The sequence below is a fragment of the Microtus oregoni genome, unplaced genomic scaffold (genome assembly GCF_018167655.1).
Source record: "Microtus oregoni isolate MIOR12 unplaced genomic scaffold, Mior012 000005F_ref0000423, whole genome shotgun sequence".
Classification (NCBI taxonomy): Eukaryota; Metazoa; Chordata; class Mammalia; order Rodentia; family Cricetidae; genus Microtus; species Microtus oregoni.
Window position 1 is genome coordinate 58,671,476 of NW_024543064.1, and position 22,061 is coordinate 58,693,536.

At 42.1% G+C, this 22,061-nt stretch overlaps 2 protein-coding genes across 2 annotated transcripts; both read left to right on the forward strand.

The window, feature by feature from the left end:
- The first annotated feature begins 1,466 nt into the window (after positions 1-1,466).
- Positions 1,467-2,033, forward strand: LOC121448126 (interferon alpha-12-like). The gene has a single exon (XM_041651874.1). The coding sequence runs from the start codon at positions 1,467-1,469 to the stop codon at positions 2,031-2,033; it is 567 nt and encodes a 188-aa protein (XP_041507808.1).
- Positions 2,034-8,732: 6,699 nt separating this feature from the next.
- Positions 8,733-9,420, forward strand: LOC121448125 (interferon alpha-12-like). The gene has a single exon (XM_041651872.1). The coding sequence runs from the start codon at positions 8,733-8,735 to the stop codon at positions 9,300-9,302; it is 570 nt and encodes a 189-aa protein (XP_041507806.1). The 3' UTR covers positions 9,303-9,420.
- The last annotated feature ends 12,641 nt before the right edge of the window (positions 9,421-22,061 follow it).

Genomic DNA, 22,061 nt, shown 5'->3' on the forward strand with positions numbered 1-22,061 from the left:
TTCCCCTCCAAAGTCTTGCTTAGAAGTGGCGCTTCCCACTTCCACTCGAGAAAAATCCCTCACAGGAATCTTAGTTTTGAGGTGTTTACTTCTTATTACACTTGCTCACACACAAGCATTGTTTATAGGTGTGTGTGTGTGTGTGTGTGTGTGTGAGAGAGAGAGAGAGAGAGAGAGAGAGAGAGAGAGAGAGAGAGAGAAAGAGCATGTATGTAAGTATAGATGTTTGTTCACCAGCGTGTGAGTGTGTGCACATGTGTGTACATATGTGTGGAAATGTATGTGTGTGTTTGAGTGTGGGGGGCATGTACATGTGAGAATTTGTAAACGTGCATGTGAGTGCACTTTCATGGGGGGATGTATACTTGTGGGAGGGGGGAGTTTGTGTGTGTATGTGTGTGTGCTTATGTGAATGTGCATTTTAGTGTGTGATGCAGTGTGTGTCTATATGCAGATATGCTGGAGTGTGTGTGTGTTAGTTGTGGAGTGTGCATGTTTGTGTGTATGTATCTGTGGGAGTGTGTTTGTATATGTGTGTGTGCTTATGTGAATGTGAATGTGCATTTTAGTGTGTGATGCAGTGTGTGTCTATATGCAGATATGCTGGAGTGTGTGTGTGTGTGTTAGGTGTGGAGCATGCATGTTTGTGTGTATGTATCTGTGGGAGTGTGTATGCATATGTGTGTGTTTGAGTGTGTGTGAGCAGCCTCCAGATTGCCACATCATGAATGTGGTGGGCAGAGGACAAACTACAGGACTCAGAACTCTGCTTCAACCATGGGTTCCTGGAGTCAAACTCAGATCATCAAACTAGGACAGCAAACCTTCACATATTGAAACCTCATGATGGCATGGCAATCATTGAAAAATAGCCAATATACAGTGATTAATAAATCAAACATACATATAAATCAGTATTAATGTTAATAATGGCAATATGAAAAAAATAATTTTTTCCTTTCAATCATTGGAAAAACTTAGTGTCCCATTACATTAATATGATAAATTTAGAAACCATGAATTTGCATCATACCTTAAATTATAATTTAAAAGTATGTATTTGATATAAATAACAACAGAAAATTTAATTACAAACTGAATTTCAAATCTTTTTATGACAAGTATTAGAAGAAATTTATCATTGAATATTGTGTGTAAATATCAAATGTTGAGTGAATATGTGAAGTTAATAGTTAATGACAATTTTACTCATGGCAAGAAAACCTCTGATACAGATTTCTTTAGGAGAAAAATGAAAGGGGAAGCAGTAATGAAAATAAAACCGGTTGAGAAAAATGCCCAGCTGAGAACGAATGAAGAAGAGCGAAAAAAGAATTGTGGAGAAGGGGAGGGCATTCAGAAAGTGGAAACTAGTGTTTGCCATACTTAAGACAGATGCACAAATGATGATCTTCAGAGAACCTAGAGGAGAAGGTTCAGGACCAGCAGCATCTGCAACATCCACAATGGCCAGACCCTGGGCTTTCCTGATGGCTCTGGTGGTGATGAGCTACTGGTCAACCTGCTCTCTAGGGTGTAACCTGCCTCAGACTCATCACCTCAGGAACAAGGACATCTTGACAATCCTGAAGCAAATGAGGAGACTCTCCCTTGTCTCCTGCCTGAAGGACAGAAAGGACTTTGCTTTCCCTCTGGAGAATGTGACTGCCCAGAAGATCCAGAAGGCTCAAGCCATCCCTGTCCTGCAGGAGCTGACCCAGCAGGTCCTCATCCTCTTCAGCTCAGAGAACTCATCTGCTGCTTGGGAGACAACCCTCCTAGACACATTCTGCACTGGCCTCCACCAGCAGCTCAAGGACATGCAGGCCTGTCTGATACAGCAGGTGGAGGTGCAGGAACCTCCCCTGAGCCAGGAAGACTCCCTGGTGGCTGTGAGGAAATACTTCCACAGCATCACTGCCTACCTGAGAGAGAAGAAACACAGCCCCTGTGCCTGGGAGGTGGTCAGAGCAGAAGTCTGGAGAGCCCTGTCTTCCTCAGCTGAGTTGCTGGCAAGATTGAGTGAGGAGTAGTGAGTCCTGAGCCAAAGTGGAGAGGACTCTCCTGGACTAGGACCCTGCACTTCACTGGGCAGATTCTGCCATCTTAAAAAATCTCAGGCATTTTGGCAGGAACTGACTCCACCTGCTTAGGTGCTTCAGCAGCAATGAATAATAGTGTGCCTTGCTCTAAGATATTTGTTTTTCGTCCATTCAAATTTATTTATTTATTCATTTATTTATTTATGTGATTTAACTTAGTAATTTCATACAGTTTTATATTTTTTGAGTTAGCCAATACTTTAGTAGCACTTTATTTTCTTTGTTCTATAAATTTTTGTGAAATGAATCTGCTTTGCCTTTTTTATTCTTTACATGTTTCAAAGACATTTATTTCTTCATTTGTTTGGGCATGTCTATATATATAGGTTTTTATTTATTTTACTATTCACATAATATTATTTATTTAAGCTAAATCTGTCAGGTTTATATTGTCTTTACTGTAGGGAATCATCAGATTTAATTAAATTACTGTGTATTCAATTTGAATTTGCTGTATAAAACACTTTAGATTGTTTATTCTCTTTTTTATTTTTCCAATGTTTTCATCTTATATACTTCATTATAAAAATTATACTTTAAAATACCAATATCCTCTCTCAATTTCATGGGTTTGTCTCCTAATCTACTCCTCCTCTTCCTCTCCCTTTTCCTAATTCTCCTTCTTAGTCCTTCTAGTTGTACATGCACACAGGACCTTCTCCTGGAGTTTAGCATAGGTAGCCTCTCTCTGGTGCCCCAACCCTGAGGACAACTAAATCTCTCTCTCAGCAGCCGCCAGTTGCCAAGGTTCCTCAGCTACAAGTGGGATTTCCTGTGTGTTCCAAGCTGGGATGCTGTCTGGCTTGGTCTTGTTCATTCAGTCACAGCCACTCTCAGTTCATCTGTGCAGCTCCCGTGCTGGTCCAAGAGCACTGCTTTGCTGTCGTCATGCACGGCCTCTGGATCTTGCAATCCTTCTGCTCCCTCTTCTGCAATGATGCTCGGAGCCAGGAAGTCAGTCCTTTATTTTCTGCTCCAAGACCACTTGGTTTCTGTGTTCATTGCCATCTGCTGTAGGAGGCTCCTGTGGTAGGGGGTAGTAATCCCACAGTAACACTCTCTTAGACATGTAGCTCTAATCTGAAATCAGGTATGGTGACATTACCAATACAGCACTGCCTTTATTCTTTGGTATCATCATGGTTCCATGTGCTTCAAAAATGATATTTCTCGGAGAAACATAATTTAAAATCTGATTTGCATTGTGTGGTGGTTTGAATAGGAATGGCCCCCATAGACTCATGTCTTTGAATGCTTGGTCCACTGCATCTTTGTTGTAGTATGTGTGGCCTTGCTGTAGGAAGTGTGTCACTGTGGATACTGGCTTTGTGGTATTACACACCCAAGCTTGGCCTAGTGTGGCAGTCCCCTTCTGCTACCTGTGGATCAAGATTCTCAGCTCCTCCAGTAACATGTCTGCCTGCCCGCTGTCATGTTTTTCACCGTTTTGATAACGGACTACACCGTGAAACTGTAAGCTACCACAATGAAATGCTTTTCTTTACAAGATCTGATGTGGTCCCGGCGTCTCTACACAGAATTCCCTTGGGAACATAGTCACTTTCATAATGTTATTGCGTCTAATCAACATAGATCGTTCCCCCAAATCTTAGTGGTTGATTTTGTTGTCGCTGTCTCACTTGAATGATTTGCCAGTTCCTTTCCTCATCTTTCATTTCCAATGACATCATTGTTTTGTTCATTGCCACAAACCAGCATCAGGGTTTTCTTTTTAGGACAGTAGAAAAGGGAAATAAACCAGATGTGCTGACTTCTACAATCAAATCAACACCTCAATGACAGACAAAAAGAGTTAATGGAAAATTATAGACATTTGAAGTACTGAAAACTGTTGCCATCTGATAAAATAGCCTGAACATCTCTACAAATGTGTCTAGCTCCAGAACTGAAGCTTAATCACTGAAATCAAAACTCAATAAGGAAGTGAAGGCTTACAAATATTTTATATAGGGATCAATGTCCTAGACCAACACTGAAAGTGGCAGTACCTATGCATTACATTCGATGCACTCTTCAACAGCAGCACATACTAAATATAATATTACACATACGTGTGCACTCAGCTTTCTTTCTGATACACTCCCGGTACCTTGCTCTCCCAAACCCCATTATTCAGCCTCATAGCCCTGGTTTCCTGCTCCCTGGTGTGGAAAGCCCCAGTGTGTGCTCCTCATTCTGTCCTCATTCACCACCTCTGCTCACTGCACAACTGATTTCTATTATGTCCATTATTAATATTCTGGAAATGCACAACCACCATCTGGAAGCAAAAAATGAAATAATTCAAGGTTTGTAAAAAGCTCTTCTATGAGAACCCCTAATGGTCATCACTTAAAAATACATAGAGTTTAACTTAACTGTGTTTCTCAAGAAATTTGTTTTCTAGATTTTTCTCCACAGCCAAATGGGATTCGCCCATAACAACTGACTTCAATTTGAAAAACTCAATTCCCTTCACTTCTCATCTGAGGGAGGGAGCATCCTCCCAGGTTCACCCGGGTCATGTCTTCTGGACAATGGACAGCTCAATGTGCACAAAATGGTTACTGAGAGTTGTTTATCCCTCTAACCTTCTGCAGAGGAAGTTCTCTGGAGAAGGAGGGGTCTGTGTGTAGTCCTCTTACTAGCTGTTTACAACCAAGCTCTGTGTGTGACGTCACATCATTCGGAGCAGGGGGTGGGGGGGATCTGGATGTAAGCTGAATGGGATAGGAAGAGAGAGGAGGTATGGGCAGTATAGCCCCTGTAGAGCAATAACATCTTGAAATTTGCATGTAAATGGATGGAACTAGATGAAACCATCCTGAGTGAGTATACCCAGACCCAGAAAGATGAACAATGGTATGACTTATTTATTAGTGGGTTCTAGCTTTAAAACAAAGGATAAAGAGCCTATAGTCCATGACTCTAGAGAGGCTAAGTAACAAGGAGAACCCTAGGAGAAACATACAAAAATCCTCCTGGGAAGGGGAAATAGACAAGATATCCTGAGAAAACTGGGAGCATGGGGGTGGGGGAGACAAGGGAGTGCGAAAGTGGGGAATGAGAGGAGAAGGGGAGGAGGAAGGAGAACTTGAGGGAATGGGATAGTCAAGATAGGGGAAGGACAGAGATGAGAACAAGGAAAGAGATATCTTGATTGAAGGAACCATTATGGGACTAGTAAGAAATCTGACACTAGAGAAATTCCCAGGATTCCACAAGGATGGCCCCAGCGATAGAGGAGAGGGTGCCTGAACTGGTCTTCCCTGTAGCCAGACTAATGAATATCTTAAATATCACCATAGAACCTTCATCCAGTTACTGAGAAACAGAGGCAGAGACCTGCATCGGAGCACTGGACTGAACTCTCAGAGTCCAGTGGGAGGAATGAGAATATGAGCAAAGAGGTCAAGACCATGATGGGCACACCCACTGAAGCAGTCTACCTGAGCTAATGGGAGCTCACCACTCCAGTCAGACAGGGAAGGAGCCAGCATAGAATCAAACTAGGCCCTAGGAATATGGGTGACAGCTGTGTGGCTGGGAGAGACTGCACAGCAGGGCCACTGAAGGTGTCACCAGAATTTATCCCTACTGTTTGCACTGGCTTTTTGGAACCCTTTCTTTTTAGAGGGATGACTTGTTCAGTCTAGATACAGTGGCGAGAGCCTTGGTCCTTCCTTAAAGAAATGTGCCTTTCACTCTCTGAGGAGTAGATGGGAAGTGGGGTTGAGGGGAAAGTGGAAGGAACAGGAGGAGCAAAGGGAACTGTGATTGGTATGTAAAATGAAAAAGGTTTTTTTTTTCAAATAAAATAAGAAATGAAAAAAAAATACCTAAATCAGTCACATCATGTTGAGGCAGGACCAAGGGCCTGTCCCCTGTATCTAGGCTGAGCTCCCCATAGGAAATGGGCTCCAAAAAGCGAGTTTATGCACTAGGGATAAGTCACTGCAAGTGGTCCCCCAAAACTTCCCAAGTAATCTGGAGTTTGCTTACTGCTGCCCATTGTGCATGGGTAAACAGTCATCGAGTAGAAAAAATGTCACCATCTCAGGGCTCTCATTACTGAGAATAACTGAATATCCCTCTGCAAGCAGTCATGAGAGCAAAGAGCTCCTCAGCTAGGGGTGGGATTTCCTGACATCGTCCCCGCTTTAAACTGGGGTCCTGTCTGTCTTGGTCATATTCAGACTTTATGCATGCAGTCACAACTGCTATCAGCAGGTACAGGCGACTGCTCCATTGCGCCCACACCACTGATTGGCTGCAATCATCAACTGTCTCTGGGCGTTGTCATCTTCCTCTGAGCTCTCGTGTAATGACCGCTGACCCTCGGGATCCAGGAAAGCCAGACTGACCATGTCTCAGTCACCTGTTCTCTGTCCATTGACCACTTGTGCGCAGCTGTCTATTGCAAGAGGAAGGTTCTCTGGAGGACGGAGAGATGCGCTTGTCCTCTGTGAGGAGTAGAGTGATGTAAGAAACCAGGCACGGAGACAACATGGCCATTGCTCTTCTCCTCCACAGTCCTGCTACCTACAGCTTCCTGTTTCCATAGTGTGTGAAGACTGATGTTGTCTAGAAGGAAATTATTGAAGTTTTGATTGGGGTCGCATTGACTCTGCAGATCACTTTCAAAATTGCACTCAGTTTTATGTAAAATTATTTTATTTTATGGCTGTTGAAGTTTCAATTTGAACATTATTAACATTGTTGTTACTGTTTCCCCATTGGGATGACATCACTTCCTTTCTTTTACTTTATTTCAAGTGATATTGCATTTTCAGTTCAATCCTACAAGCAACGTCAGTATCTTCTCTCTCGGAAACTGAAAAAAAGAAACAAAACATTCAATGCCATGAAATTTCAAAAGAAAGGACATCCACCATGAAGCCAACATCACAATGGAAAAATTAAATGAGAAATTCTGAAAATTGGTGGCACTGAAGCTCTTCTGTCTGATAGAATGCCTCAAAGCTCTCCGCTGTTCAGATTTCAACTGGACAGAGACGGAGGTGGTGTCTTTTCATTTTACTACTAAAGTCAAACTGGGTGAATATCTGTGATCAAAACTTTTAGATAACTCACAGCCAATCAGAGGCACTGCTATCGGTGTCCTCTGCTCTGTATTTCCACCTAACAACTTCAGGCAAAGCAAGCACGCAGGGATTAAATATTGATCATAAAAATAATTTTTGGAAAAACAACAAATCCTTATCTATTATAAATGTCTTCAGGACAAACTGAAATGTTGACACATCCCTACAGACCACAGAGTTTTCTGCTATTAACATCTGGGGCTCCTTGACAATTTGACCCCTGGCAATGTGGTCACTGTTAAAAACAAAAGCTTTGCTAGTGAATCCACTAGAATCAGAGCAATGATCCTCTAGGATTTATGATGCCGAAAACCAAGTAAACACCACATTGTGTGTGAGCGCTGAAGTCATCCAGATACGGTGAGCACCCTCAGGGAGTGGGGTACAAGAAGAGGGCTGAGGACCCTGTGCCACTGTGCAGCAGGGAATGTGAGTAGAATCGAACACCACTGAATAAGTCACAGGCACCTGGGCAAATACCAGTAGCTGGAATCAGAGCCTGTAAACTCATACATACCAGGAAAAATACTGCATTCAATATAGGCGTAACTGTTATTGGTTGAAGAACACTCAGTGCACTAGTGATGGACAGAAAAGAGATGTCTACACCGATCCTGACATTGAAGGAACTGTAAAGAACAACCCCATGACCTAAAAATGTGGTTCATAAGAGGGATGGAGAGGGAGAGAAATATCAGAGAAGCTCCGTTCACTGTAGAAGTCACCATGGCAGCAGCACAGATGCCCCCCATTCTTCATTCTGATGAGAGCTCTTCTGGAGCACTAACAGCTAAAGAACCCACAGCCCGAGACAGCGTCCTGTAAATCATAGGGACAGAGATGCAGCAGTGCAAAGAAAAGGCTGAAACTTTTAGCACAAAGATGCATATTATAAACTCCCTCCAAGCTCACCCCCATATCCTCCCATTTTTTTCTAGTCAGAAATGGGCAGACATTCCACGGATATAAGCAAAACATGGCATGTAACTCATTTCTTAAACTCTTAATGAACACATATAAGTTGATCAGTACCATTGCATCAAACATCATTATTGTAAACTAAGAAAAAATAATTTGCAACAAAATTTACATTACAAATTAAATAACTATGTTAAAAAGTAAAAATGACCTACAAAACTCAATTGCAGTATTGAATTGAATAACTTTTCAGCACAATTATTAGAAGAAAGTTTCATTCTTTTCATGTGAGTAACTTCAAACATATAAGGTATATCTGTGCTGTAAATTGTCAAAACAATCTTTTAGGATTAAACTCAAAAGAAGCTTTGTTGGGGGGAACAGTGAAGAAGGAAACAAAAATGGCTAAAAATGGACGGATACAAGCAGAGAATGATTTAAAGAAAATGAAAAGGATGTGGGAAGATAATGGGAGGGCATTCAGAAAATGAAAACTAGTGCTTTCTCTTATTTAAGACACATGCATGCAGCAGCGTCTTCAGAGAACCTAGAGGGGAAGGTTCAGGACCAACAGCCCAGAGGACCAACAGCATCTGCAACATCCACAATGGTCAGACCCTGTGCTCTCCTGATGACCATGGTGCTGATGAGCTACTGGTCAATCTGCTCTCTGGGATGTGACCTGCCTCAGACTCATCACCTCAGGAACAAGGGAGCCTTGACACTCCTGGCACAAATGAGGAGACTCTCCCCTCTCTCCTGCCTCAAGGACAGAAAGGACTTTGCATTCCCTCTGGAGAACGTGGATGCCCAGCAGATCCAGAAGGCTCAAGCCATCCCTCTCCTGCAGGAGCTGACCCAGCAGGTCCTCATCCTCTTCAGCTCAAAGAACTCACCTGCTGCTTGGGAGACAACCCTCCTAGACACATTCTGCACTGGCCTCCACCAGCAGCTCAAGGACATGCAGGCCTGTCTGATGCAGCAGGTGGGGGTGCAGGAACCTCCCCTGTGCCAGGAAGACTCCCTGGTGGCTGTGAGGAAATACTTCCACAGGATCACTGCCTACCTGAGAGAGAAGAAACACAGCCCCTGTGCCTGGGAGGTGGTCAGAGCAGAAGTCTGGAGAGCCCTGTCTTCCTCAGCCAAGTTGCTGTCAAGATTGAGTGAGAAGGCGTAAATCCTGAGCCAAAGTGGAGGGGACTCTCCTGGACTAGGACCCTGTACCTCTCTGCTCAGAATCTGCAGTCACAAAAATCTCAGTAATTTTGTCATGAGTTCAGTCAACCTACCTACATCTTTCAGCAGCGATGAACCATCCTCCTGTCTATCAGTAAAGGGATTGTTCCCCACAACCTCTGATCAATTCATTTGTTTGTTTGTCTATCTGCCTGGCTATATACCTATTTATTTATCAAATATTTATGTAATGTAACTTATTTTGTGGTTAAATTTTTATATATTTGTATATTCTATAAAGTATTACTTAATCAATCTGATTTCATCTGTTCATTTTTTACCTCCCTTCAAAATTTTTAATGTTCAAGCTGGTATTCTGCATTATATTGCATACATGCTCAGGGTACAAAGTATTGTGGGTGCATGTGATGCTACACAATCTTCAGACAAGTGTATAGACCCTTCCCACGCTTCTCACTCATTGCTGATAAAATCCTGTGTTTCCATTTCTCCTGCTTTTCTTATAATTTTGTATGGACTGTCGTAGGCCAGAATATGTTGCTTCTGTCAAATTTTAACCTACTCCCCTTCAATCAACTATTCCCCTGACATTACTAGCCTCTGAACTCCCTGACTCTGGAATCTAGTATTCTACTTTCAACATCTAGGAATTTAAACATTTAGGGAAACAAATATTACTGAAGTCATGTACCACAGCATGAAAATAAAGCACACAGTATTAAATATCCACACTGCCTACCACTGACAAACGACCTGAGAAGAAACCTGGCAATCACCCCATTCATAATAGCCTCAGGAAACATCCTTTGAAACCAATCTAGCCAGGGATTGTATATTTCAAAAACCCCACTATTGCCTTTCAATGTCATGTGTTATCTTTTTTGTAACATTTATTTTTTGTGATTGTTGAATGTATGATTTTATATTCTGAAACATAGCTAAAATTCTTTTAGAAATGAACTCAAAAATTCAAGGAGGCAGCTGAGTTCTCCACCTCTGAATTTTCTTTCAGGCTTCAGTTGTATAACTCGGAAGAGAATCCTACCTGGATTGATTTTATCTTACACATACTCATCCATCACCCCTCATCAACACTTTCACCTTAAGTGAGTAAGTATACTATGAGTTTCCATTGTAAGACTACAGTGGTGTAAAGAAAACTGTGCACTTTTCTGCTTACTTTAAAGTTCTCCATATAGTTCAAAAAATCTGATGTGTGGAATTAAGGTAAGATGTCTTCAGAGTCAGGCTTATGAGTAACACTGAGTTTAACACCCAAATGCCCTCTATTTCAATGAAACAGATAACATCATGTTAACCTCAGGATGCACCATAAAAACCTACCTTAAATTTTAGACTTGGATATTTTATGCTGAGACTATGATTGGGAGCATCCTTCACTTAGTATCACAATTTGTACTAGAAATAGTGAGAAACACCCAGCAGCAGAGGCTCAAGAATAACATCTCAAAGAAGAAATTGATGCTAAAAACCCTCATTCAGTTGTATTCATCCTCAGCTTTAGTAGTACAGCTCAATGTGTGCTTCGTAGGGAAGATTCTGATACTAAAATAGCAGTCAAAGGCTCCTGTCCCCTTTACCTACAGAACGCATAGTTGGTTCTGATCCAGAAAATAAATGAATTTGCACATACTTACAATGAAGATATGTGGAATATATAAACAATTCAAATATGGCTATGAAAATACTATTTATATGTACATGGTGCCTCACACTGCTTTTCACCAACAGGAGATACCGTTAAGTCCATAAAACGCATAAAATAAAGCCATAAAGACAGAGAAAGCAAATAAGGACTAGATTACCCATGAGTGTGCTCAGTGCCCATGTACACACATTTGCATGTGTGTACGTGGGTACAGGGCCATTGACTGGTGCATGGATAGCCTCTAGAGGACCTGATGTCTGAGGTTGAATCACTCCCTCTGACAAAAGACATAAATTTCCATTAGGTACTCATCTTGGGGTGGAACCTCCTGACTTTCTCTCAGTTCCAAGTAGGGATTTTTGTCTGGCTTGATGTGTTCAGGCCTTGTGATAAGCAGTCACATCCATGGTAATCTCACATGTGCAAGGGGCCTGTTGTATCCTGAAAGCTCTTGCTGAGTCCTCCCCTGCGTCTAGATCTTACACTCTTTCTACTGCATCTTCTGATTCCTGAGTTTGGGAGGGGAGAATTAGATAGAAATATCCTATTTAGGATTGAGAACTCTTCCGGTGTTTATTCTCTGGTTGGGAATCCAGTTAGGTATCTCTTAGTTTATAGACAGTCAATGCAAAAAGAGTATTCTCTGATGAGGTTGAGGGATGCAGTAATCCATCATCATACACCTGTGATCTGAAGTCAGGTGTTAGACGCCTCCACTGTGGCTCTTTTTCTTCCATCGTGTTTCTGCTATTTAGTTCTTCCTGTTCCATAACTGTTTAATATTGGCATTGTTAGAGTGGCATTATTGAAATTTTCATTGATATAACATTTGCTCTGTAGATGACTTTCAAAAACTTGATCAGGAACCATCCCCTGATGTTGGGACTAATTGAGTCCTGGCTTTCAGCTGTTCTACCCTCCTAGAACCTTCTAATTAAAGTTACTAGAAGCTGTGCCTACTTAGAGGATCAGATGATGGGATTATCACCTGTTGGCCATTGACTGCAGTGTATTTAAGCCTACACGGTGCTAATAAAGGAGGGCTTTTGGTACCAGTGTTAGGAGGTCCCTGTGTTGGTCTGTCTCTGTGTGTGTCGGTCCTTTTCTGCCTGTATTCTCAACCTCCAGCCCCTTGCCTGAAGCTCGCGAACTGGGGTCTAGCTCGCATAGAGTGCAGACGGGGCCGGTACGCGGCATCCTGATGCACCAAAGACCACAGGACCCAACAGTCCCTCCTGCACCTGGAGTGGCAGGAGGGTGTCTGATATCTCTGTTCTCATGGCTCTAGCCCCACATTTCCACATCTATCCAGTGGCCAGACAGCAAGACCTTCTCCCTCCAACCATCGCCCATTACACCAGTGCTTCCTGCACTTACCTACCCTACCTGCACCTGGAGAGGCACAGGGAACTGTCTGTTTCCCTAGCTGGAGAGCATGGCTCTCTAGCCCCTAGGGTCATCCCACCTCCATATACAGCATCCCCAGGGACCAGGCAGTATCACCATCTCCCACCAACTATCCCCGACCACACAAGTGACAATCGGACCCACTGGGCTCATCTGCACATGGAGGGTCAGATGAGTGTCCAATATCTTGACTAGAGATCCCTGCTATCTAGGCCCTAGCCCCCCAATTCCTCCCCCATCTATAAACCCCCAGTGACCAGGCAGCAGCTCCCTCTCCCACCAACCAAATTCCACTGCACCATTAACCACCAGCCCCACCAGCCCTACCTGCAGCTAGACCGACATTGACCACTAGAGCCACAGGCCCCAACAACACCTGGGGTAAGAGCAATGACTGGAACAACAGACCCCACCTGTAGGGATTAGAGGGTGAGATGGGTAGACGGCAGTGTAAGGATACATTCAACAACATAAAGAGCAATAAGGCAATACCAGAAACTAATGTTTCGACAAGAGTAAGGCCTGAACAACCCAATTCAGATGAAGTAGGAGGAAAGAACCTTAAAAATAACTTTATGAAGATGATTGAGGCCCTAGAAGAGGAAATGAAAACATCCCATAAAGAACGTGAGGAAAAGACAGAAAAAGTTGGAAGAAATCAATACATTTCTCAAAGAAAAGCAAGAAACCCTGGGGTGGGTGGGGGGGAACAACCAAACAAGAGAAGGAAACTGTCAAAGACTTAAAAATTTGAACAGAGTCAATTAAGAAAACACAAACTGAGGGAATTATGAAAATGAAAATCTGGGTAAACAAACAGGAACTACAGACTCAAGCAAAACCAACAGAATGCAAGGGATGGAAGAGAGAATCTCTGGCATTGAAGATACAACAGAGGAAATAGATTCAACAGTCAAAGAAAACATTAAAGCCAACAAATTTTCTAACACAAAACACCTAGGAAATCTGGGACACCTAGGAATAATAGGGATTGAAGAAGGATAAGAATTTCAGCTCAAATGCACAGAAAATATATTCAACACCAGAATAGAATAAGAAAACATTCCCATCCTAAAGAAACACATGCTGATGAAGGTACAAGAAGCATACAGAACACCAAATACAGTAGACCAAAAAAAAAATCCCTTTGCCATATACTAATCAAAACACAAAACATATAAAATAAAGAATAAAGGAAGAATACTAAGAGCTGCAAAGGAAAAAAGGCCAAGTAACATATAAGGCAGACCTATCAGAATTATGCTTCTCAATAAAAACTCTGAAAGCCAGAAGGTCCTGGACAGATAGCCTGCAGACACTAAGAGACCACAGATGCCAGCAAGGCTACTATACCCAGCAAAGCTCTCAATAACCCTAGACGAAGAAAACAAGATATTCCATGATGAAAGCATATTTAGACAATGCCTGTCCACAAATCCAGCCATATAGAAAGTACTAGAAAAAAACTCCAACCCAAGGAAGTTAGCTACATCCACAGAAACACAGGCGACAGACAACCTCACATCAACAAACCCCTAAGAAGGGAAACATATAAACACTAACACTACCAATAACAAAGCCAAATATAGCAGGAACTAATAATTACTGATAATTAATATCTCATAATATCAATGATCTCAGTTCACCTATGAGAAGTTCACAGGCTATCAGAATGGATACCAAAAGAGGACCCATCCTTTTGCCGCAAACAAAAAACACACATCAACGTCAAAAACAAACATTACCTCTGAATAATGTTTTGGAAAAGTATTTTACAAGAAAATGGAAAGATGTGAGTGTAGCCATCCTAATGTCCAACAAAATAAACCTCAAACTAAAATTAATCAAAAGAGATTGAGAAGGACATTTCATATTGTCACAGAAAAAATCCATCAAAATGAAGTCTCAGTTCTAAACATTTATGTCCCCAAAACAAGGACACCCACATATTTAAAAGAAACATTACTAAATCTTAAGTCACACATCAAACCCCACACACTAATAGTGGGAGACTTCAGTACCCCACTCTCACTACTGGACAGGTCTACGAGACAGAAACTTTTACAGAGAAATAAGGGAACTAACAGATGTTATGACTCAAATGGACTTAACAGACATCTATAGAACATTTCATCCAAACACAAAAGAACATACCTTCTTCTCAGCACCTCATGGAACCTTCTCTAAACTTTGCCACATACTCAGTAACAAAGCAAACCTCAACAGATAAAAACAAATTAGAATAACCATGTGTTATCAGATCACCATTGCTTAAAGTTAGAATTCAAGAACAACACTAATTGCAGAAAGCCTGAGAACTCATGAAAATTGAACAGTGCTCAACTGAATGGGTCAAGGAAGAAATAAAAAGAAATTAAAGACTTCCTAGAATTCAATGAAAACTATAGAAACAAATGAAGCAGACTCACTCAGGAGGAGTAGATGACAGGAAATAATCAAATTGAGGGCTGAAATCGATAAAATAGAAACAAAGAGAACAATACAAAAAACAATGAAACAAAGAGTTGGTTCTTTCAGAAAATCAATAAGATAGACAGACCATTATCCAAACTAACCAAAAGAAAGAGAGAGGATATTCACAGTAACAAAACCAGAAATGAAAAGGAGGACATAACAACAAACAAGGAGGAAATCCAGAGAATCATTAAGTCATACTTCAAAAAATTGTACTACACAAAATTGAAAAATTGCCGGGTGGTGGTGGCGCATGCCTTTAATCCCAGCACTCGGGAGGCAGAGGCAGGCGGATCTCTGTGAGTTCGAGACCAGCCTGGTCTACAAGAGCTAGTTCCAGGACAGGCTCCAAAACCACAGAGAAACCCTGTCTCGGAAAAAAAAATTGAAAAATTTAACAGAAATAAATAATTTTCTGGATAGGTACCACTTACAAAGTTGAAACAAGATCAGGTAAACAATTTAAGTAGACCTATATCCTCCAAGGAAATAGAAGCAATCAATAAAAGTTTCCCAACCAAAATAACCCATGGGCAGACAGTTTCAGTGCAGAATTCTACCAGAATTTCAAAGAAGAGCTAATACAAATACTCCTCAAGTTGTCCCACACAATAGAAGCAGAAGGAACATTGACAAACTTTTTATGAGTCTACAGTTACCCTGATACCCAAATCACACAAATATGCAACTAAGAAAGAAATACAGACCAATCTTCCTCATGGACATTGATGCAAAAACACTCAGTAAAATACTGAAAACTGAATCCAAGGCACATCAAAAAAATCATCCATCATTATCAAGTAGTCTTCACCTCAGAGATTTGGGGATGGATCAATATATGAAGATCTGCCAGTTTAATTCACCATATAATTATACTGAAAGAAAAACACATGATCATCTTATTAGAGGCTGAAAAACCCTTGGACAGAATCCAACACCCCTTCATGATAAAGGGATGTTGGAGAGATCAGAGGTATAAAGAACATATCAAAACATAATAAAAAGTAATATACAGCTAACCGACAGCCAACATCAACTTGGAGAAAAAATCAAAGCAATCCCACTAAAATCAAGAACAAGACAAGGCTGTCCACTCGCTCCATATCTATTCAATATAGTACTCTAAGTTCTAACTAGAGCAATAAGATAACAAAAGGAGATCAAGTGAATATAAATTGGAAAGGAAGGAGTCAAACTTTCCCTATTTCAGATAAAATGATATTATACATATGTGACCCCAAAAATTCTACCGGGGAACTCCTACTACTGCTAAACACCTTCAATATGTAACAGGATACAAAATTAACTCAAAGAAATCAGTAACCCTCCTATATACAAATGATAAATGGACTGAGAAAGAAATCAGAGAAACATCATGCTTTACAATAACCACAAATAACATAAAGCATCTTAGGGTAACTCTAACAAACAAGTGAAAGACTTATATGACAAGAACTTTAAGCTTTGGAGAAAAAAATTGAAGAAGATATCAGAAAAAGAAAAATCTTCCATGCTCTTGGATAGGCAAAACTAATAGAGTAAACACGGCAATCTTGCCAAAAGCAATCTACAAATTCTATGCAATTCTTATCAAAATTCCAATACTGTTCATCACAGACCCCAAAAGAACAATACTCAACTTTATATGGAAAAAAAACAGGATAGCCAAAATAATCAATACTGTACAATAAAGGAACTTCTGGAAGCATCACCATACCTGACTGTAGTGATAATTTATTTGTATTTTATTAATAAAGCTTGCCTGAAGACCAGAATGCAGAGCTAAGCTACTAGAGGCTAGGGCGTGTTGCCATGCCTCTAATCCCAGTCCAGCATTTGGGAGACCGAGGCAGACAGACCTCTGTGAGTTCGAGGCTACACTGGGCTACACAAGATAAACCCAGAAACAGATCCAGGTGGTGGTGGTTCACACATTAAATCCCAGTGTTTGGGAGTCACACACACTTTTAATCCCAGCACTAGGGAGGTGGAGACAGAAACGATATGACTGGGTGGAGAGAGGAAAATAAAGCAGAAGAGATAGGAACTCACTGGAGTGCAGAGTCTGAGGATTTGTGGAGACAGCAACCCACTCTTTTGGAGTGAAGATTTGGCAGAGGTAAAAGGTCTCTCTAGTTGTTGGCTGAAAGACATTTAAGAGATTGCACACCATCCTGCTGTGCCATCATGGAAATGCAAATTAAAACAACTCTGAGATACCATTTAACACATATTAGAATGGCTACGATCAAAAACACTGATGACAGCTTATACTGGAGAGGATGGGGAATAAGGGGAACACTCCCGCAATGTTGGTGGGAATGCAAACTTGTACAACAGCTGAAAATCAGTACGGCAGCTTCTTAGAAAATTGGGAATCATCCCATGATCATCTTTTTGGGTCTGGGACACCTCACTCAGGATAGTGTTTTCTATTTCCATCCATTTGCATGCAAAATTCAAGAAGTCATTGTTTTTTACTGCAGCATAGTACTCTAGTGTGTATATATTCCATACTTTCTTCATCCATTCTTCCATTGAAGGGCATCTAGGTTGTTTCCAGGTTCTGGCTATTACAAATAATACTGCTATGAACATAGTTGAACAAATGCTTTTGTCATATGATAGAGCATCTCTTGGGTATATTCCCAGGAGTGGTATTGCTGGGTCCAGGGGTAGGTTGATCCCGAATTTCCTGAGAAACCGAAACACTGACTTCCACAGTGGTTGCACAAGACTGCATTCCCACCAGCAATGGATGAGGGTACCCCTTCCTCCACAGCCTCTCCAGCAAAGGCTATCCTTGGTGTTTTTGACTTTAGCCATTCTGACAGGTTCTTAGTTAAGGGAGCCACTTTAGGGTGGGCAAGAGACTTGACCCTAGAGGGGCTCCCAGGTGCCCAAGCTGAGGTTCCCAGTTAGTTCATTGGGCAGCTGAGGATAGGGAACCTGAAATGACCCTACCCTATAGCAATACTGACGAATATCTTGCATATCATCATAGAACCTTCATCTGGTGATGGATGGAGATAGAGACAGAGACCCACACTGGAGCACTGGACTGAGCTCCCAAGATCCCAATGAGGAGCAGAAGGAGGGAGAACATGAGCAAAGAAGTCGGGACCACGAGGGGGGGCACCCACCCACTGAGACAGTGGAGCTGATCTACTGGGAGCTCACCAAGGCCAGCTGGACTGTGACCGAAAAAGCATGGGATAAAACCGGACTCTCTGAACATGGCGAACAATGAGGGCTGATGAGACGCCAAGGACAATGGCACGGGATTTTGATCCTACTTAATGTGCTGGCTTTGTGGGAGCCTAGCCAGTTTGGATGTTCACCTTCCTAGATATGGACGGAGGCGGGAGGTCCTAGGACTTACCACAGGGCAGGGAACCCGGACTGCTCTTTGGACTGGAGAGGGAGGGGGAGAGGAGTGGGGGAAGGGGGAGAAGGGTGGGAGGAGGGGGAGAAGGGTGGGAGGAGGGGGAGGGAAATGGGAGGCTGGGAGGAGGTGGAAACTTGTTTTTTTTTCTCTCCTTTTCTCAATAAAAAAATCATTCTTAAAAAAAATAAGCATAAAATGGGACGGGTATGAAGGTGGGGGTGGATCTAGGAAGAGAGGGGGTGAATATAATAGAAATACATTGCACAAGACAAAGAGTTAATAAAATGCTATTTAAAAAAAAAAGAAAAGAAAATTGGGAATCAATATACCTCAAGATCCAGCAATACCACTCTTGGACATACTCAAAGGATGCACAATCATACTGCAAAGACATGTGCTCAACTATGTTCCTAGCAACATTGTTTGTAATATCCAGATCCTGGGGGAAAAAAAAACCCTGGGTGTCCCTCAGCTGAAGAATGGATAAAGGAAATGTGGTACATTTACACAATGAAGTATTACTCAACTGTAAAAATCAATGGCATTTTGAAATTTGCAGGCAAATGGATGAAAGTAGAAAAAACATTCTGAGTGAGACAACCCAGATGCAGAAATACAAGCACAGTAAGTACTCACTCATAAGTGGATATTAGATATAAAGCAAAGAATAACCAAGCTACAATCCACAATTCCAAAGAATCTAGGGTAAAAGGGGGACCCTAAGAGGGACACACATGGAGGGCCCCAGGAAGTAACACAGTTAAGCTCTCCTGGGTAAACTGGGAGGAGGTAAAAGGAAGGGAATGGAGGATGGGAACATGAGGGATCAAGAAGACCCAGCTGGGGGAGGGATGAGATGGGGGAGAGCAATGAAAGAGATATCTCATTAGAGAGAGTCTTTATGGTATTAGGGAGAAACCCGGTGTTAGACAAATTCGCAGGAATCCACACGGATGACCACAGCTAAGACTCCTAGCAATAGTGGAGAGGGTGTCAGAAAGGGCCTCCACCTTTAATCAGATTAGTGACTACCCTAATTGTCATCATAGATCCTCCATCCAGGAACTGATGGAAGCAGTTCCAGTAACCCACAGACAAGCACTGGGCTGAGCGCCTGGAGTTCAGTTGAAGAGAGTGAGGAGGGATCATATGAAGAACGGGGCTTGAAGGCACTATGGGGTAAACCACAGAGACAGCTGACCTGAGCTAGTGGGAACTCACAGACTATGGACCTACAGTTGGGGAACCTGCATGTGGCCTAACTAGACCCCCCTAGTGTGGGAGACAGTTATATGGCTTGATGTGTTGGGGCAGGGGGCTGGCAGTGGAGTGGCACAAGGACCTTTCCAAGGTGCAGAGGGAGAGCTGACTTTATGGAGCCCATTCCCTATGGTGGAATACTTTGCTCACTCCTGATACGGTGGGTGGAGGGTCTTGGTCCTGTCTCAAGATGGTATGCCAGACCTTGTTGACTCCCCAAGTAAGACCTTAGCCCTTCTGAGGAATGGATGTGGGATGGAAAGGAGGAGGTGGGAGAGCATGAGAAGTGGAGGGAGGGGAAACTGGGGTTAAAATGGAAAATAAAAAATAAAATTTTGATAAAATATATGAAAAAGAAACAGAAAAATCAGTTTCATATCATATTAATTATTTTCCTGGGGGCTTTACAACTTCAGATTCAAGCACTGCTTTCAGTGTTGCTGTTGTTTCCCCATTTGAATGATGTGCCACTTTTCTTCGGTTTCATTTCTAGTGGGGTCACATTTTTCTTGGTTCTCTGCCACAAAACAACATTAGGAATCGCTTCCTAGGAGAGTTTAAGAGAAAAATAGATCAGAATGACCTATTCTTCCTGTGTTTGTTTGTTTCACGCACTCTCTCTTCACCATCAAGTAGAGAAGGTGAAAGGAACAGTGGGCTGGTATCCACCATGAACCTATTGCCCAAATAGTAAAGTTAGAGGAAAAATTATTCACAGTTGAAGAATAGCGAGCTCTTCTTTCTGACAGAATAGTCTGAACATGTCCTACCACTCATTTTTCATTTGAAGGAAAGAAGTCATGGAAAACATTACTAAGATGTAAGTGGATAGACATCAAACAGTCAACTACACCAGACGACTGACAACGACACAAGGTACCACTGTGTGCTGTATGTTCACCTAATAATTCATGAATAGCCACCACTCCCTAATTAAATGTTGATCACAAAATAGTATTTGACTAAAGAACAAATACTTATCGACTAAACTGATAATAATACAAACTAGAAAATTTCCCCATTAATGTAGACAACCCAGGATTTTACTGTTAATGTCTGGGATTTCTTGACACTATGATACCTGACCATGTGGATCACATCTGAAAACAAAGTCCTGTCACACTGATAACTAGAGACAGGGGCCCTGATAGGACAGAAATTTAGGTAGGCGGAGTAGACAGAACAGAATGCTGGGAGAAAGAAGCCGAGTCAGTCAGTCGCCATGATTCTCCCAACTCCAGACAGACGCAGGTTAAGATCTTTCCTGGTAAGCCACTTTGTAGTGTTACACAGATTATTATAAATGGGTTAGATCAATATGTAAGAGCTAGCCAATAAGAGGCTGGAACTAATGGGCCAGGCAGTGTTTAAAAGAATACAGTTTCCATGTAATTATTTCTGGTAAAGCTAGCTGTGTGGAGCTGGGTGGGAACGCAGCCCCCAGCTCCTTCAACAGGCAGTAACCTTCTAGGATTTATTAAACTTAAACCCAGAGGACATGGCATCCAGTGTGAGTTCTGAAGTCATCTAGTGAGCCCTCTCATGGAGTAAGATACAAGAGGGAGGGCTGGGGGTGTGGTGTCACTGTGCAGCAGAGAGCGCTAATGAATCTGAGAGCTGCTGAGTCAGTCCCATGGTACTGGAGAAGCAACACCATCCTGGGATCAGACTGTGCACACACATACACACCAAGGAAGAACCAGCACTGAGGGTCTGGGTGATTGTCACAGGTTGAATGACACTGTAGACCTCACTACATAGTGGTGGGCACAAAGGGGGATGTCTGTACTGATGTTGACTTTGAGAGACCAGGGAAGCACAGCCACAAGCCCTGAAGGAATTCATTCCTGAGAGAGAGAAATGACAGAGAACCCCTTTGCCTGCATGAGTTGCCCAAGGGAATGAAGAGGAAAAGCCCCATCTGGTTCTTCATTCTGAAGAGATTGTGCTATGAAGGCTCTGCCCATCCCTGCCCAGTTATGGAAGCAAAGGGACCTGGAGCATCACTTTCCATCTAAAGTAAGCAAGGAAGCAGAGGCCTAAATCTTGTTCATTGAAGATAAATAATAAATACGTTAAATGAATTAAACAACTGTGTGTGTCAGTGTGTGTATGTGTATGTTTGTCTGTGTGCATGTGTGTGTGTCTGTATGTGCATGTGTGTGTGTCTGTATGTGCATGTGTGTGTCAGTGTGTGTTTATGTGTATTTTGTGTGTGTGTCTGTGTGTGCATGTGTGTGTCAATGTATGTGTATGTTTGTGTGTGTGCATGTGTGTGTACATGTGTGTGTCAGTGTCTGTATATGTATATTTTGTGTGTGTGTCTGTGTGTGCATGTGTGTGTCAGTGTGTGTATGTTTGTGCGTGTGTCTGTGTGTGCATGTGTGTGTCAGTGTGTGTTTATGTGTATTTTGTGTGTGTGTCTGTGTGTGCATGTGTGTGTCAGTGTGTGTGTATGTTTGTGTGTGTGTGTCTGTGTGTGCATGTGTGTGTCAGTGTGTGTGTATGTTTGTGTGTGTGTCTGTGTGTACATGTGTGTG